Below are 18911 nucleotides of genomic sequence, written 5' to 3'. Positions count from 1 at the left end.
GAGTTGATACCAATACAAGGATTTTTCAAACAAATAAATCAGAACAGTTCTGAAATGCATTAAACCTTTTGCTTTTGATTTGTTATGACTCCTTCAGAAAGCACCTCAAGATGTACTCCACATCCATAGTCCAGATGAATCTATGTTCTGAATATATATGCCCAGTAGTTTCAGTCATCCACTAATATTTAGACTTACAGCATGCTTACTTGTCTTAGCTTTACAGAAATACTTCTTTCCTGTTTACATATAAGCTTTTTACTCAGTTGTTCTAAACTTACTAAGAATTCTCTGCTCTAACAATAGTAAAATATTTGTATGTCACTGGTTCTGTTAATTCTAATGATTGGTCCTAGGCTGTTCCTCCCCTTCCTTTAGGAATGGTACCTTCCAGTCTCTCCATGTGCATGAAAAGTGACAAGCATGGGTCCCCATATTTCTACTTATTGGGCCACCCTAAAGACACGGTTTGTAAACTCTGCATGTTTATCTTTCTAATACGCTTTCATTTCTTACAACTGTTAATAGTCTTTTCCAACTTTTTTCTTACATGCTAGCTCACTTAATAGTTTCTGCAGTATTCAGCTTTTCTCTCATAACTGATGGTCTTAGATATCTGTCAAAGCAGCTATGCATTTTACAAATCTCTTTTAATATCCCAGATAACTGGTTCTTCATGTTACACTGCTGCTAGTGCAAGAAACGCAGCCATAGGTCTGCTATATATCTGCTTTTCCTCGTGACAAAAGTTTATCCCCTTAATATGACTTTTCTGTTAGAAAACCTTAAAATTTTGAGAATCAAAGCTGTATTTTCCCACCTTCTTACGGCACTTGTCTTGCAAAAATATTAGTAATGTGAAGGTGGAAGTTAGGTGCTGATTTTAAAGAGTATTTATATGCAGCCTCTTGAAGAAATAACTAATGTAAAATTGAAGACTTTTTGGAACATGCTGTAAGGCAATAATCGTTTTTTAAACCCAGCGGTTACCCTGAATTTACACATAGCTTGAAATCAAGTGCAAAGTGCTATTTTCTACATAAATCAGATCCAACTGCACAGATTGTTCAGATACATCAAATTTGTAATACAGATTCATGGCTCAGAAATGATACCTGGAAAGCAAAGGAAAAGAAAAGCTTATTTTTCCTATTTTTTTATTGATTGCTGTCATCACAGAAAATGAAGAAGCATTCAGATGCATTCAGCCTGTCTGCTGTTGACTTTGCACAATGTAGTTTATTTGCTAAAATTATAAGGCCAGTCTCACACTATTGAAGTACACAAATTGGAAATAGGGAGTTTATACCCAAAGGTATCCTGCTAGCCTTTGAGCTTTGAGCAGCTCCTCCAGTGTGACGCCCACAGAATTCCTGCCTCCAGCACCCAGGCACTAAGCTATGCTTAACTTATCAGTCTTCTGCGTGCAAATCTGGGTAGTTTAATCAATTGCTTGCATGTGTTTCCAGTTACAGCTCATTTCCAATTTGTGTCTATAAACAAGAACTTTTTGAACACAGGCCTGTCCCTATACATTGCAAGTGCAGAGCTGGACCCATCTAGAGGCTAAAAACAGTACTGTGCTAAAAACAGTACCTGTGCGGTTCAAGCATTTATGTCATCATTGGAGACCTCCTAGCAACAAAGAAGTTCCTGCATTGTCTAGAAATCTGAATTGATCATTCCTTGTATTCTCACCTTTCTTCTGCTTTGTTCTTCACTTATAGTAGTCCAGAGAGATCATGAGGTTAAAAATCCAGGCTGACATTAGGGCCATTTTGAAGTCCCAATTGTCAAGCATAGGAAGTTCAGTGAACTGCAGTTCCACTACAAGTGTTAGTATATTTATAACCACAGCTTTCTATGCATCATCTTCATTTCCCCTCCTATAGCATAATGGACAAAGGAAATAAGCCTTTTTTCCTGAAATAAGTAGAAAAATAAATTCTCTATAAATACAGCAACAGTTAGTTTTGCACAGTCACTCAGCTGTGAATGGTTCTGATTATTTACTTGGCAGGAAGTGTTAGGACAGATTTTTTTTTCCCAGTGAAATATATCCAGAAAATCAAAAGCAATTTAGTTTGGGTCAACACCAAAACTGAAATACCTGATTGATAAAAAAATAGCATCACATCAAATGAAAATATATGTGTTATACAACGTTTCCATTTCAGGTGGTTTTAATGAAAGAGTTTTGAGGGGAAGGATTTTCCTAAAAAGCCGGTTTTTGCAATGGGGCTTTTCCCCACCAAAATTGTGGCTGTGCTACCATTCATTAGAGCACTAACCAAGGATATAAGTCAAATTTCCTGATGTAGAACAGGTATATTGACCATTCTAGCATGCCTTAGGAGAGACCCCTACCAGAGCGTTGTAGTGCAGTCTGTTATGAGTCTGCATTTCTCCCACAGGAATTGTTCCATTTTGTATAAATAATCACTTACAGAAGATGATCAGCAGGCTTACTTGAAGATAGACAGAGGTGCAGATGCTAGAAGGTGGTTTAGAAAGTACATCCAGATCAAGAGATACGTGCCTGTGCTTCCTTGCACCGTGGGTTTGGTAGCCCTTACTAGTGACCGCTGCATTTATATTTGTAGTAATAGATGAAAAATTGGGAGCTTTTACTGTGGTTTTATTGACTGAATACAGTTAAATCCTTCAGAAACTTTTTTCGTAACTCTGTTACTATGTCTGAAGTTCTTATGTGTGTCTAATAAATGTCTAAAAGCATCTTGGCCTGTACATTTAAGCTAGATACTCCTACCTGTTCAGACTACTGATCAGATAATCCAATTCATCCTATTTTTAATGCTTATTTTATAACTCTCTAGAGCTGAGGTTGGGTGTTATTTGAAACTTGAACCACCCCATGTATCATTCATCTGCTGTGAGTGCAAAAATCAATAGTCATTTTGGAAAAGTGCCCTTTCTTTTTGTGACCACCTTGGTGGAATAGCAAACATTCATTCATATTCCTGCTGCATATCTAACACCACTTTCTTATTTCTAGCAATACCGACTTAATTTCAGGAACCTGTGGTGTGTAAAAAAAAAAAAAAAAAAAGACAGACAAAAAAACCTGATAAAATGAATCAATATAGTGGTTAATAAAATTGGTCTAAAACCATCAGGCAATTTGAATATGGGCTCCCAAAGGTTCTAGCTGTTTTATTGCTATGGGTAAAAACTATTCAAGGACAAAATTGAATATTAAAATTTGTTTTACAAACATGTCTTTAGTATTTAATAAATATGTAGCAGCTGGCAGGAAAGTAGAACATCCTTCTGTTAAATAACAGTCTAAGTGTATGTATATGTGGGTATGTATAGTTATTTCTGTCTTACAGCAAATTTCTATTTTAAAAGATATGTAGACCTTTTACATAGGTATCCTTTGATATAGCAATAGAAAACACAGTTTTGAAAGAAAGTAGGGACACAGGAGAAGACTTTTTCAGGTTTGTGGCAATGTTTTTGAGCTTCAGGGAAGTGAGACCTTTTCCTTACTTTTTAAATGCAAAATACTGAGTCCTTTCCATAGTCCTAAACATTGCCTTGCAATTACACTCCCAGTGGCCTTGGCCAGTCCAGCTGAATTCCCTAACCCACACTTTCCCATCTGTATAACAGGGATAGTAATATTTACTTACATATCTCATGGGAGTGTTATGGGGATTAATTATTTAATGCTTGAAAAGCACTTTAAAGATTAAAATTCCTAGTCGACTACTCAATGTTATTATTAAAGCAGAACCTTACTAATCCGCACGCATTCTAATCCACACCAAAATTGGCAGTGTCCTCCCACATCTGAGCAAATATTTAGTAATAAGGCTGTTGAGCAAGTTCTCTTATTACTAAGGCTTAATTATCATAATATAATATTCTCGAGTAGATTTACTAATATGGTGTAAAGTGTAGATAATTACAGCTAAACTACAGTGAATAAAACAGATGAACAAACATTGTCCCTGGTTTTGTTCACGTAAACCAGCAAGCAGACTTACCAGCCCAAGGAGGGAAAGTTCCACCCACAAAACTTTTTCTAACTTTTTTTTGTGGCTTCCTGTATTTCCATCCACTTGACAATATTAGAAGACGAGCACCCAAAAGACAGGGCCTGAAAGAACGCAGCCATCCCTCTGTCTCCACAGCATCAGTTTTTCATTTCTTCATACAATCCGGATAAATAGGAAATCTGGGAGTTCAGTAACCATAGGATTAAGCACAGTCTCCTGCTGTTGCAGTGTACCAGCCCATAAAATCCCTCTCCTGCCGCTCATTTTGCAGTCCTTCTCATTTGCAAATTTGCAATGGTTCCCCAGTTGATGGCAAGACTGCATCGCTCCAACTTGTTCTTAAACAGCGTTAGCTTCCCTACACATCTGTGATGGTGGTATCCGTGCAGTATAGACCTACAGATCAAAGGGAACAGTATGAAGGCACAAACCATTATTCCTGTAGCCTGTCCCAGTAATTCTCACCACGAAGGCTGTGCAATAACCGCTTCAATGGCTAGGCTCTAAGGGATCTAAAACCAGTTCCACGTAGAATTGTAGAATAATTTAGGTTGGAAAAAGATCTTTAAGATCATCCAGTCCAACCATTAACCTATCACTGCCAAGTCCATCACTGAACCATGTCCCTAAACACCACATCTACACATCTTTTAAATAGTTCCAGGGACAGTGACTCCACCACTTCCCTTGGCAGCCTGTTCCAGTGCTTGACAATCTCTTCAGCACAGTCGGTTTTCTGCAATGGCGTGCATTTCTCCATAGGAGAGCAGAGCCACTCTTATATTTCTAAGTAAATTGTGGTTTGAGGTCACGCTTCATACCCTTTAGAAGGACGTGGAAACTATTGTGTGTCCTCCTCTGGCGTGACATGAACAAGAATATTTTATCTGCACACCTACAAGCAAAGGCTCCATCTCCAAGAATATCAGCTGAACTTCGGATATCATGGCTTTGAACTTATGTATGTGATCTTTTAATTGATCTGTGATTATTCAGGTGTAAAAATTCTGGCTTTTTAGCTTGCTTAGAAGAATCCATAAACAGCCATCAGCTCTTTTAGGGACAAAAGCACAGCCATGAAAGTACAAAAAAATGATGCAAAAGTACAACAAGAAGCAATCAAGTTGTATCAGAAAAGTCTTCCAGCAGCCTGAGCTATGATACCCAAGACTAAATTAAACTAACAGGGCCTTTTATGACCCTCATCGTTGGCATCAGAAATTCGATAAGTCTAAATGATCACATAGAGAATGACATAAAAAAGCTGTTATTCTAACCGTTAGAGAGGAGAAGGCAAGCGTTGTCCGTAGAGGGACTTGCAGTTGATCCCGCCTCTGCTCTTCTCGCTCTGCCATCCCTTGGTGCAATTCCCGGCTGCTGCTTTGTGACCCGACCACAGGGAGAGGTTAGCAGAGCTCACGGCCCCTGTCAGATTTCTTACAGCTTGTTACTCCTTGCTTGGAAAAAAAAAATCCCTCAGAAAATGAAATGCATTTTTTTCACTTTGACAATATGATGTAACTGTCACTCTCCAGGCAACGCTTAACAAACATGACCTTAGAGCATGTTGTATTTTGTTGAGCTACAGCAACACATATGCAACCCTGAATTTTAAACATCTGGGTTTTCTAACAACATGTAGTTTGTGTTTACTCATTAGGAGCTGAATATTACAATGTGACATTCATTCATTCGTGCACTTCTCATTATACAGATTTTAGAGAAAATTGTCTCAGCATCCAAAAGATACTGGGTACCCACAACATCCCCCACAGTAAGCGTGGTCCCAGGGTCAGTGCTGCACCTTCAGTGCCCAGCAGCCTCCAGTCTGAAAAGAGTTTGCTAAAGAGAGACTAAACTAATTCTACAGCTTCTGCCCTAAGCAGGATGGGATTACTTATTCATGAGCTTTGTAAATAAGGATGCATTCCAACCAAGTTATGTGTTTTGCTTAAGATCCTGCTGAGATCTTAAGTGAGAACCGCCAACACTTGGCGCCTGCCAGAAACAACTTTCTAGGGGAATTTCATATGCAGCCAAAATGCTCTGAATTCCTCACTTATTAAATACATTTTATATATTATCTACATACCTTTAATAATGACAGCTATTTATTGATCAGACAGGATGTGATGCTGACTGTTAATGCCCATTTTAGCTGTGACAATTAATAATTTTAATATTTAAGTTTAATTAAGTGTGTAATATCCAACTCTTAAATTATTCAGTCTCTGCAGAATGTTTTTCATTAATACCACACATTCTATTAACATATTTATGAACACCTTTTATGACTTAATGTGGTTTAATTCTATTAATAAAAACTAATTTTAAAGTCATTATCTTTTTTCATTATACAGTAAGTTGCAGTGTAGATTTTCCAGCTCCAGCATGGCTCTGGAAGAGAACTGAGGTTTCTGCAGCTTCTACTTTACTGCCTGACCACACAGGAAAAATAAAACCTTCTTTACTGAAGGTCCTTTTGCCTAAGTAGCTCTGATCTGATAGATAATGCGAGGTGCTCAACACTTCAAAAAGGGTACCAAACTGCCTGGAGGACCTGGTGAAAGCTCATGTGTGGTTAGAGCAACGTCACTCAAGACCAGTGCTTAGGGTGTCCGTAGACTTAGCACTGAGGCAGCAGTGAGGAGCTCGCTGTGGAGGATAAAAGCACTGTACATTTCAGATGTTTACATTATTAGTAAGTAATCCTGTAACATTTATGCAGATACATTAACTTGATTCAAGGAAAAATCAAATTTACCACGTTCATTTAGATTAGTGATCATGATAATTGGTTTAAATATTATGGATAAGACTGTTTACTAGATGCATATCTACTGAATAAGCTAAAATGAGTGATAAATTTGTACTCATAATCATCTGACCTTAAGATAGCCAGAGGACTATTACAGTAAATTAGTAAACTGATTTACTAAATCAATTTACCTTTTCCAGGTCTGAAATATAACCTGTTTTAAGTGTGGATTTTGGTTATTTTTCCCCTCTCCCGTTCTGGACTTTAAGTAGTTTTTTGCTGCATAGAAAAATTACCCTTTTTTATTCTTGCTCTTTTAAGGGCAGTGTTAAAATTTTGTCAGTCCTGTTGTAAGATGTGACTGACGCTGGAGAGTGCCAAATGATGCAGAGCTTAGGCATTATTACAAAATCCTAGTGAATAGCTTATGCCAGTGATTCGTATTTAAGGGTGAACAATGGCAGGGTAACCAGGAGAGGACTAAAGCAGCACCCCAAGAACATCCAAGTCCTGGAGACAATCCAGTTCACCTGCTCTCCAGGGCAGAAACTCGGACTGCTTCTGCATTCATTAGTTATCTCCCGTATTAACCTGAAAGGTCTCAGGCTACTTGCAGTGACCTGTGCTTGCTAAAATGGGCCTGCTGTGGGGCGGTGAGTGTAGATCTCTGTGTCCACCCGTCCAGCTTTGATACCCAGCCTTCAAAAGGGCTTCTGGAAGGAGGTCCCCAACACTGGTCGTGCACACATTCAACAGAAGAGCAGACATGTATTTCCAGAGGTCTTCTGAGACACCTCTCTCTGACTCTGTAAGGCTATTAAATTATTATCTCAAGTGATTAGGACAGTAAAATAGTGGTGAAGCAGTGCCATAATTAAACAGCTAACTGAGGGGAAGGGATTTACGAGGATGCACTGGGTATAGCATAGGATCAGGAACAATGCAGAATAAGAATAGGAACTCTTCAAGTCAGATCAGTCACTTCCCATGTCTCTTTGTTAACCATTTTTAAAGAATACATTACATCAAAAATTGAAAAGTGCTTTCATCCATAGTACTTTCTACAGATTAAAGCCAACACAAATCAATGTGTGTGAATCTCTTGTTTCAAGAAAGCGTTCAGCATTTTTCTAAAGGGTTTTTTAATTTTTTCCCTTGCAATATACAGTTTTGCCCTCTCTGCCCCAAGTTTAAATTTTCCCTTTCTCTCTGTTCCCTTAACTCCAAAACCAAGCGATATCATCTCCTGCGCTTCTGCAGATTTGGTCTTCCAAGCGTAACTAACAATCTGCTCTTTCTGAAGTGCATTTCAATAATTCTCAAATTAGATCTCTGGACATGAAAGCACTTTTTCTAACAAACCTCCATACAGAATAGAGAAATGGTGATGAAAGTGAACATTACCTGACATAAGATCATTCAAAGTCTCATCAGACGGCCCTTGCAAGGACTCTATGACACCATCTCTGCTGTAAAAGTATTTCAGGAGTCTTCCATAATATCTAGGTTAAGTATGCAATGGAAGATGGATATAATGAACCCAAAGGAACTAAATTGTAGCTCATCAGTAATGATTAGTAACATGAAAAGAGTACTCTGAGAGCATCAGAGTATCGATGGCACTGGGAACTGAATAAAATAGGAAGTAGAGCTGTGCTTCCTGGTCATTGGAATAGGTCAATGACTGAATTTTCTGGATGAAAATTAAATGTTTGAAGTTTACAGAGAAGTTCCTCACTTACCCTCCTTTACAGTCACATCTCTTCAGTTCTTGCAGATACATGCAGAAGGCCTGCCACCAATAGCTCCCAGTAGTGCTCCCCTTTTCCAATATTAGACCAGTGACAAAAATAGAAATGCACAATGACTTTGGTGACAGAGAGACTAGGCTTGCCATTGTTTCACACTCCAAACATCAGTCCTTCTTAACTAATCATTCTACTTTTCTGAAAATGCAAAGTACCAAATTCAGAAGTAAAAGATGCAGGGACTCTCAGATGCGTGTTTGTTTTCCTGTAATGTTTCATGACTTTGCTAACTCACTCTGGTTACCCTGACCAACCATCCTCAACCTTTGCGAAAACAAATGTGCAAAGCCAAAAAACCAAATTATACTAGAAAGCAGGAAAATTCCACTCTTAAGCAAAGTTACATTTACAGGCTACTCTAAACAGTCAGAGTCACCGTGACAATACCAAGTACAAACAGGCAAGCAGTATAATGAATGTGGGTAAATTAAGATAGCAAGAAATTAGATTAGTTTTTCATTGCATCAGAAAAAAGACTTCACAGTACCAAACAGATCACTTAACTGCATGAGTAAGAATGGAAAAGTAGTTCAGATGCCAAAATGTCTGAGTATAGCCTGGATTTATTTTTGTAAATGTATATGGCATGTATATCATTTCTGTACACAGGGTCAACATTTTTCACCTATAGCACACTGCTATCATAGCTTAAAAAAAAAATCATAAGGGCAGTGCTAACGATGAAAAGGCTATCCCACCTGCATGTGGCCGTGGTGACTGAGCAAAGAAAGGGCCACATCACAGCAGAAGGAGCCTAAATCCATTGACGTTTATTTCCAGAGCTGTTGGTGTCTAGGGATCTGAACGTGGATAAATGCAGTGGAAGGGGAGCCAATCAAAGTGCAATTTTGTGCCAAGAAAGTGTAATTTGTGAGAAAGTATTTGCATGGCACTGTTGAATACTTAACAAGAAGTGCAAGTTTATAGCCAGAAGTAGAAGGAGCCTGTAAGGTGGAGGCAGAGCCCCTTGCCACTCACTTTCCAGGAGAGGCTGGGGAAAAGGGTGACAATAGCATGTCACGTTTGCATGAGGCTGACAGCTGGACAGAAGGTACCAAGAGCTTTTCTAACCATCAAAACCTCAGAGAATCATTTATTTCAGGAGACAAAGGGTGCTGCATGCCTGGGTTGTGGAGGCTCCAGGATGAAAGATTAAAGATTCTTTAAATATTCTGAAATATCCCTCCTTAGAGAGCATTAAAGACAAGCTGCAGGAGACCAATGCAATCAGGAACATCACAGACATGTCAAGCTATAATGAGAAAGAGCCAAATGCATTCCTGGTGTAACACTGCCAACATTAGTGAATACTCACCAGGGGACAATTTGTCCCATTTTTGTTATTAGCAGCATCTGTAAGAACTGTTTGCCACCTTCTGGCAATACGTAATTTCAGAAAAAAGTAGGGGGGGAAATAAAGCACCATATTTTTTATTTAATCAAAAACTCTTTGATTCCCTAGGATAATAGTTCTCGGAAGATATGAAAACAGCTGCTTAGACGTTTCAGGAAATGTTTAATTCAGACTACTGAAAGTGCTCAAAGCTTTAATATAATGTTCATTTTTCACATAATTTGTAAATTAAAAAGGCATTGAGATTTTATTGTACTTAAGTAATAAAATGTGAAGCCTTTTTTACTCTTCACATTACTACTAAATATAAACTAAATTAATATTAGTACTTTATGGTTAATTTTATCTGATGAAAAATCCCACATTATTATTTAAAATGTTTGGATGCGAAAGGAGAACCTAGTCACAAATCCAAGGTCTAACCTCTCATGACCTGAGATCTTGGCAGAGCAGATAAGCACAGCGAGACTAGACTTGACAGACCCTTACAAGGGCAACCTGTAAAGAAAACACGAGCGTTGCAGGAAATTAAATGTATCAGTAGGCTGAGCTCTTTCCCCTGACTTAGTACCTAGGCAGCGCTCAGAAAGACAGGCAGATCCTTCTTCTCCATTAGCAGTAAAGCCAGGTTTCATTTGCTGGTGGTTCAGGTGTCAGCCATCAGCAAGCACTGGATCCAGGTGGAAGACTAGGCTTTGTAAGAGCAAGTAGACACATGAGAGTAGTACCCTCATTTCCACTCCATTGAACGTGTGTAAGCTGATGTAGCAAAGCCAACAATTCACGTAAATGGCAGTTCTACCTCAAACAAAAAAACATTTAGACAGAGAACTTCTGCTCCTGATGTTTTCCCCTTGTCACTCGTCCTCCAAAATGGCTTTCATCTCCTACTTGTCCTCCTACACACTCAAGTGTCTGTGGTGTCTCTTACTCAGTTAGCAATTTGCTCCTTGCCTGGGAGTTATGCAAAACAGGTTGTAGGTGAGTCACTCTTACACATTCCATGGAGAAGTGCCGCCAACCTGCATGACAGTAGCTTGTGGAAACTAAAAGCCACCCAGAAAACACCTACTAAATTACACAAATCAAATGCCACCACAGTGATAGATTATAGTGCTGGTCCCAGCTCGTTTATCTTGTCTAAATTAGTAGGTCAAGGGAAATTTTCTCCCTTCAAAGAAGGGAGGAAGGCATCTAGTAGCCTTCAGTGAGATGTATACCTTTGGAAAACAATTTCTCCCACTGTAAGGATATCCATAGTGATGAAGTCAGAAAAAAATTTAAAACTACATCACTAAATGTCTCCAGCAGTTTCAGCTGAATGCAGTGTCCTTCACTTCTGCTTGTAAATTGTTTGGGCATTAGTAGTTCACACTCTATTAAACAAATGCTGTCTTCCGTTCATCCCAGAGGTGGGGGGAGAAAAAAGTAAAATCATGCTCTGCCTGGTTTAGTACGTTTGCAAAATGTTTTGAGATACTTTGAAATAACAGACAGTAAAAGCAGGTTATGTTCACAATTAACACATAGGTTTTATGTAAAGCTTAGAAATGACAGAAAAAAATGTATTTGAAAGTATTAATAACTCTCTCCAAAATGCAGCTACAAGCTCGGAATAAGCAAAAAAAGAGAAATCATTAGTTTAGTTGCTCTACAGAATAAAATTTTGCATTTTCCTCCTGTTTATATTTGTTATGGAAAAGCAATCATTTTACTGCTGGTTGATCAAGTCCAAATGAACCCTTATGGCTTGAACACAGCTCTTTAAAAGGTTTTTCTTTTGAGCAACAAATTACATACATTACTGCACTTTGCTCTACTCCAGTAATTTTGGTATTTTTCCCATAATGTTCAAACATTAGAAGAAAGTCAGTTCCAATGCCCTCAGATCAGTATTCTCCTCACTAGCCGGTGACATACTGCAGCAAGGGCTTGTTGACATTAACATCTACCAAGGCTGAGGATGACTCATTTCATCTGAAGGCAAAAGTGGTTTAGGTTGGGTTTTGGCTATCTCAAATTGATGGTACTTAAACTTTATAGAAAGTAATTTTGTCAAGTTCTTACTTGCAAGTACTATATGGCCACAGAATATCAATGACACAGTTTCATTGCAGGGCAGCTTTTTCCCCCAGCCACTGGAAACACAGCCTATATAGGTGCCTCCCCAGCCGGGCAGCCAGGCACTGCATATCAAGCAAACTGCAGCCCAGCTGGGCTTCTCCCAAGCCAACCTTCCCTTTAAGCTATGGCTACAAGTCCTCTGGCTTAGTTGGCCAAGTCGTCTTTTCCTGAGGGTTTTCTGGGGGAGAGGCAGAAATCTGGTAATGCATATAGTATTGCACGTCCTAGTTTACAGATATCTATATATAATCACATGTAACAAATACATTGGTTCACTTTTGATGAAGTAGATTCTAACGCACTACGATTTCTCATGGCAACGTTTGCTGATTTTTCCCTCCCCGCCAAGAAAGAAAATAGAAAAAGAAAAAAAAAATCATCTAGGGGAACAGTCCATTAACAAATCAGTTCTCTCTAGGGAATCAAACAGCAGGCCACTCACCGTCAGGTGTCCTCCCCTGAGTGTCTCACAAATAACCGGTACAATATCGCCCTTAGTGCCTCAGAGGAACCGCAAGAGGTGTTTGTCACCCTGGTGTTGAATGGTGGCCACCTGGCTTGTCCTCCTGCAGGAGAAACAGCTGATGTGGGCATAGTGGCACATTTTGCACAGAGGCAATCTTGTTAGCGGAAAGCATCTTGCCTCTCCAGGCCATTTGATGTTTCCACTGGTGTCCAGCTGATACTTCCCAAGCTATTTCTCTAACTTCAGGTGCCCTCAGAGCTCTGGTAATGGCCCGCTGCTCCTCACTGCCACTCAGTGAAACACAATCATCTCATGAACAGCTGGGGAAGACGACCATAATTAAGGCAAATAGTTAGTCAGGCTAACACTCAGCACCACCCCTGTCCTGGGGAGGTGTAACAACGCTGCAGAAAGCACAAACTTAATTCTCTAAGGCCCGAGGTGGCTTGTTTAGTGTGAGCTCAGGCACCTTGCTGGTGCACACAAGCAGCTCCATGCTGCCCAGCAGAGTCCCAGGACAGTTTCAGAGAAACAGAGAAAGCGACTTGGACCCCATGCAACGTCCCTGATTCAAGTGTTAACCAAAATAGGATCCCCTGGATTTCAGATCTCAAAAGAGCCTCCCCCATCAGCCCGTGGCCCTGTACTGGGGGGGCGGCACTGAAGAGCAGAAGTAAGGAACAAGCCCATCGAAGCAGATGCTTTTTGGAGGCAAGTTCTTAAAAGCTGATCACTCTACATGCATGAGGCTTTCTTTTATTTTTTCTTCCTCAAGTGCCAAGCAGGGAGCAGATGGTACATTACTCAGCCTTAACTGGAGGGTAAGAAAGTGTGATTTAAAAAAAAAAAATAAATTCAGTTGAGACCCTCAGCCCATTTAGATCCTCAGCTCAAAGTTTATTTGTCTTACACAGAACTTGTACTTTCTACCCCTCTCAAATGCTAATCCTCTCCACACATATGCTCATTATGCAAAAGCATATGACAAACACCATCTGGGAAAATAAATAGCTCCTCAACCAAGCACGCTGCTCCCTCCCTTTACGTCACCCACCTCACTATTGTCTCCCCTATTTTTATCTGCAAGACGGCAATCACTCAATCAAGCTATTAACTTAAAAGTGCCGTCTCAGTGAACCAAGCTGCAGATCCCGGGCTGGGCAGTAAAAGCCATTCCATTTTTCGAGATGATGTACATCTTCATGATAATTTGAAAGCAGCCAGAGCACTAAGAAAAATAAATGTATCTTTTAAAAGACAGTTGCTGTCGTGGTCCTGACCTGCAGAAGTCCATGCTTGTTTTTCAGCTAGGAGGTTACATTTTCTCCCCCATGAAATATGCAGCTCTTACGATGAGTTCCACCTCGTTTCCATGGATTCCTGAGATAGTCCTTCATCTCTGACGGATTATTGCTCATACCGTTCAGAGCCAGGCAGTGGTGCTAAATAGGGAATGACATTAGCCAAGTTCAGTGATTTCTCTAACCTCAATGCAGACGGGTAAAAATAGGAGTCAGGCTGTCATTAGTCATGATGGATTCATTGTCTGCCGGAACGTTAATCAAAAAAAATGAGGACCGTGTATGCAAGAGAAAGGCATCTCAGAATATTCTGGTTTGTACCAATGGATTAGGAAAATCATCATGATTCAGCAAAAGAGATGTCTGTTTAGCTAAATTAAACAGGATCTACACCATCCAACCGTATTGTGTTGAGGCCAAGTAACCAGGAGAAAAATTCAAAATGCACAGCCAAGCTCCTCAGCAGCTGATGCTATGATATAAAGGCAGAGCTTTCTAAGTATCCTGTAAGAATTGTGGGGCCATAAACACTGCAATATTATATCTGTTTAGAAAAATATGAGACAAAATTCAATGATGAACTTATCTGAGCTACAGATTCTTGTCAATTATTATATGCTTGTAGGGACATGTTTAATAGATGGCAGAAAGTCCTTCTCATTTGTCCTCAGAGACAGTGCTGATATTGCCTAGCCCAGAAATACATTATACAGCTACAAAAGAGGCAATTTGATTTCATGAGCACGTGCCTTTATTATTTTAAGAATAATTTAATGCAAGCAGAGGAAAGCAGAATCTGTATGAAAAAATACCGGGGTTTCTAGCGTTTGTGGTTACCAGTCCTGCGGTTCTTGCTTCCTCTGAACTCGGGGGTTTTTTTGTTTGTTTGGGTTTCTTTTGGCAGGGAGGTGGTTGGTTGGTTTTGTTTTCTTCCCCTTTGACTCCACTGGGAGTTTCACCCCACCTAAGATGGAGGAGTTGAAGCCTGATACGTGGTTTGGGTATTGGCGTTGCTCGGAATACAGATGCCTGTGTGATGCGCGCCCTGTGCTGCTGAATACACCCCTAACTCTCTTCTCTTTGTTGTTACAACAGACGAACCAAACTCCTGGAGTGCTCCCTCTGCCACCTCCCCAGGTCTGTCGGAAGTAGCTCTTTCCCTCGACGACATAATCTCACCATTATCTTCATCACACATAGCCCCACCCTCTGACCCTTCTCACCAGATAAGCCCAGAGCCAACATGGGATATCAAGAGGGAACACGATGTAAGGAAACCAAAGGAGCTTTCAGTGAATGGTCACAAAAAGAAAAGGTTAGGAGAACAAAGAGAAAGGTCGGCAAGTCCTAAAAAGGTAGACAGGTCAAAGCATGAAGAAGCTTCTTGGAAAGGATATTCAGAAGGTAAAAATAAGACCACTGACGGTGGCAGGCCCACCTCAGAAAGCAAAGTGGTGGGACACAGCATTCCCACAATCGAGGCTGGTGCAAGAGAGCATGTGTGTGCTGGAACCAGTGATGAACAGTTTGGGAGGCTGAGGAAGCCAGAAAGCAAGAGAGGAGGATCTCTTAGCAAAAGAGAAGATCACAAATCTGCAAATACCAGTGAGAAGAAGTCAGCTGCAGCACCCGACCATGTCAAGCTCGATACAGGTGCTACCAAGACATACAGTAGCAACCGCTGCAGCTCACCTGGAAGTGATATGGACCACAGCCAGAGGGACCCTGACGGGAAACCCAGCGAGTTCCCCAGGAAGGGACATCTCCACTCCATTAGCACTCGCAGCACCAACACCACAGTTCGAAAGGCAACGGTCTCCCCAGGGCCGTGGAAAATCCCTGGCTCGGATAAGCTACCTAGCGTACTGAAGTCTGGTACTTCTGCCATGAGCAGATAAGCAAGGGACTGTTGCCCTCTAACTGTCTCAAACTGACGCAGAACATTCTTCTTAGTTTTTGTCTCACATTGGTTTGTTTTAATTTATTTTAACTATCACACATATACACAAAGCATTGAGGAATGAAAACATTCGTGTGTAATTCCATGACAATGTGCACAGTATCTAATAAGTTCAAAAGCATATAGTCAACATGGAGATTTAAAATTGACCCTAAAGTCCCAGATCCATTTTAGGGACTTTGGCAGCTATGGAAGAAACCAAAACAATATGAAGGACAGTACATCAGAGAAGGATAGTGCAGTGTAGCTTTAGCATTTTTTTCCCACTGCATGAAGGACCTGGATTTCATTCAAACTTTCTATCAAGAAACTGGAACAAGTTAGAGCAATCACAAACTGGAACATCGCCTTAAATAAAACTGCACGGAGCAAGCTGAAACCGAGAAAGCATCGTTTCATGGAGCTAAAAATGTTGTAAATAAATTGTTCTCGACATATCTAGACAGGGGTTAAAGGGTTTCTTTGAAGCATCGTTTGGAACTGTACACCCATGACACATCTCCACTGTTAATGCTTTGGGATAGTCCACGTGGTCCCCTGTAGCATAGTTCACTGGGCGACACGGGAGGAGTGGGGAATCCAGTGGATTAGTTTCTGCGATACCACTTCTACTGCCATTTTTGTGAACAAACCATGTTTCTGTACATTGGAAAGGAGTTAGGGTGGAGTTGTATTTGCAAATTATTCTCAAAAGCGATTTATTACAGGTTCCCCAAATCCTGCGAGGTAGCACACAAACCAATTGGTCAGGCTCAAACCCCAGATGTCTGCAAGGCCCTTGCAATGAAAGGAAGAGTGCTACAGAGAAAAAGCTGCAGTTTCCTTAAGGAAAGGCCTTTCCTTCCTGCAGAAGATGATAGCTTCACTTATCAACAGTGCTATGTTTCACGCCCATCTGCATTTAGTTAGGACACTCTCACCTTTCATCCCTTCAGTCTGGCAGAGCAGGTGCCTTCCAGGCACATGTTAACAATAATTAGACTGGTTTCTGAAATACACTTGTCGGTGTTCTCATTCAGTAAATTCGATATCTTTCCATTTTTTAAATGGTTAAATGGTTTCCATTTTATCATTTCTTCCCTACCTCCATTTTTTTTTTTTTTTGTCTTAGTTTTATCTTTCTTGCTTGTCTGTTTTGAATTTCAAGCCTTAAGTGCCAGGTAAACATTCCAGTCTGCCTTCACAGGAAATAACTCCAAGTTCAGTCAATCAGTCATTTTCTTGTTTCAAAAAGATGTGTGTGTGTCTGTGTAAGTGTGCATATGCTTATTTGTCTGTCAAAATCAAAACAAAATCCTGGGCAATAATACATTGGTAATTAAAAAAAAATCATAAAGCTAAGTACTGTCAAAAATTTGTACTTAAAAAATTATTATTCTCTAACAATCTTAGTTCCTCACATGCTCTGCTGAAAAATTAGATTGAGATTGGCTTTCTTCCAAGAAATTAGCACATTACTGTATGTCTTAAACATTGCACTGGACTGAGAAATTTATAGGCATGTTTCTTCCTGTCCAATTATTTGAAAAGCCTCAAGTCAAGGATTTTGCAGCTTTCAAACAATTTTTTTTAGAAAGAAAACCCCATTTATAATTTCTAAAAAAGCACAAGTCCATGTAGCTGTTTATAAAACTTATTTAATGGGAAAAAAAAAAATCTTTATCCCCTGAACTAGAATCCAATATAATTTGCCATTAATTTATTTGAATCTGATTTTGGACAATGCTTCTGTAGTGTAGATGCATGTCCCAGTATCTTATTTTTATGTATAAAGAAAGCAAACAATGAAATCTGAAAAACAGTTGAGATTATGCTTGCATAAACTCTAATTTGCACAGATCACAGCTACTCCTTGTGCAGTAATTGCTTTATGCAGCTATAATCGATAACCTGTGAAGACAGCACATCATCTAAACCCCATTCCAAATAATATTTCTGTGTAGTGTTAGCTGTGAATTTACCCTGTACAGCTCTATCTCTATAAATATAATTCCATGTATTAATAGTCACAGAAAGGCTGTAAGTGAGCAACTATTTTTATGAAACGCACCACTATGGATAAATTAACTTTTACAGAAATCTTGTTTACTGTATGATATTCTAAACCACTGTCAAATAAAATATATATCCAAAAATCTTTTTTTTTCCAATTGTACATAGTCTGTGTTAATTTTGAATCATAGGCTTCAGTTTTACACTGAGAATTAATCACTGACATGCATATAAGTAGAATATATAATTATATTCTTATATATAATTAACTACTGTGTTATAAAAAAGGGAGTGCTCCGTTTTTCCCTCTTACTCCAAAGAGGGGTTCAGTTTATGATTATACATGTAGGTGACCAATATAGGCAAGTTAAGGTGTATGAGGCTACACAGATTCAGGGAAATCTCTCCCTTGGCAGAGAAGCATGAACTTCCAATCCCAGGAGACACGGGATCAGGATGGCCAATGTCCCGGCACCGAGGGAGAACTTCTGAGCACACACAACGTATACAGAAGGAACTGGGCAGCCCAACTTGCCCTAGAAAGGTTTGTTTACAAGCTTAGTGAAGGGGCCATAATTTGATTTCCAGTTCACTTTACAGAAACAATGTCTCAGAAAACATCAAAAGGGTGTAAAAATAATGGTAACCTGTCAGTCTTTTCTGGGGCCTGATCCATCCCATGTTGAACAAAGCAGAAAAATGCTCCTTACCTTCGGTTAGGCAAAATATATCACCAGTTTACAGACTGTAGGCACTGTAAGATGTGCTGCCTGGAAAACTACCTATATTTTTCACACAAATATGTTGATTTTTTTGGTAACTATTTCCTTTTCCCTTAAAACATCATTTTCTTCAAAGTACAATAATTTGCCTTTATACACCCTGAGTCAGTTTCTGCAAAGCCTTGTTTTTCAGAAGATTAACCTTCCACATAAAAAATTACAACCAGCTGAACTAATAACATCATTTTTCATTACAATAAACACACAACAAATTTGAAGTGTCTTTAATAGTCAAAAAATATTGGCTGCTTTTTAAATAGCCAACATTTTCATGGTTGGAAATCTGAGTATGGGCCTGATTCAGACCCAGAGGTATCCCAGGGAAGCATGCCGAAGCTATA

General features: G+C 39.6%; 1 protein-coding gene across 10 annotated transcripts in view; it reads left to right on the top strand.

Annotated features, from left to right (window-relative positions):
* MAGI2 (membrane associated guanylate kinase, WW and PDZ domain containing 2) overlaps positions 1–17925 on the top strand; it is a 755449-nt gene extending 737524 nt beyond the window's left edge. For 7 of the 10 annotated variants that reach the window (XM_037389565.1, XM_037389568.1, XM_037389566.1 and 4 more), the window contains one exon: positions 14932–17925. In XM_037389565.1, the coding sequence (XP_037245462.1) occupies positions 14932–15734 (803 nt within the window). In that variant the 3' untranslated portion in view covers positions 15735–17925. Of the gene's footprint in view, positions 1–356; positions 468–14931 lie in introns of all 10 variants that reach the window. The other 3 variants (XM_037389571.1, XM_037389569.1, XM_037389570.1) reach the window with 2 other exon arrangements.
* Positions 17926–18911: the final 986 nt, after the last annotated feature.

The sequence above is a fragment of the Falco rusticolus genome, chromosome 5, assembly GCF_015220075.1.
Source record: "Falco rusticolus isolate bFalRus1 chromosome 5, bFalRus1.pri, whole genome shotgun sequence".
NCBI classification, from domain to species: Eukaryota; Metazoa; Chordata; class Aves; order Falconiformes; family Falconidae; genus Falco; species Falco rusticolus.
This window is presented reverse-complemented; position numbering and strand designations above follow the sequence as displayed.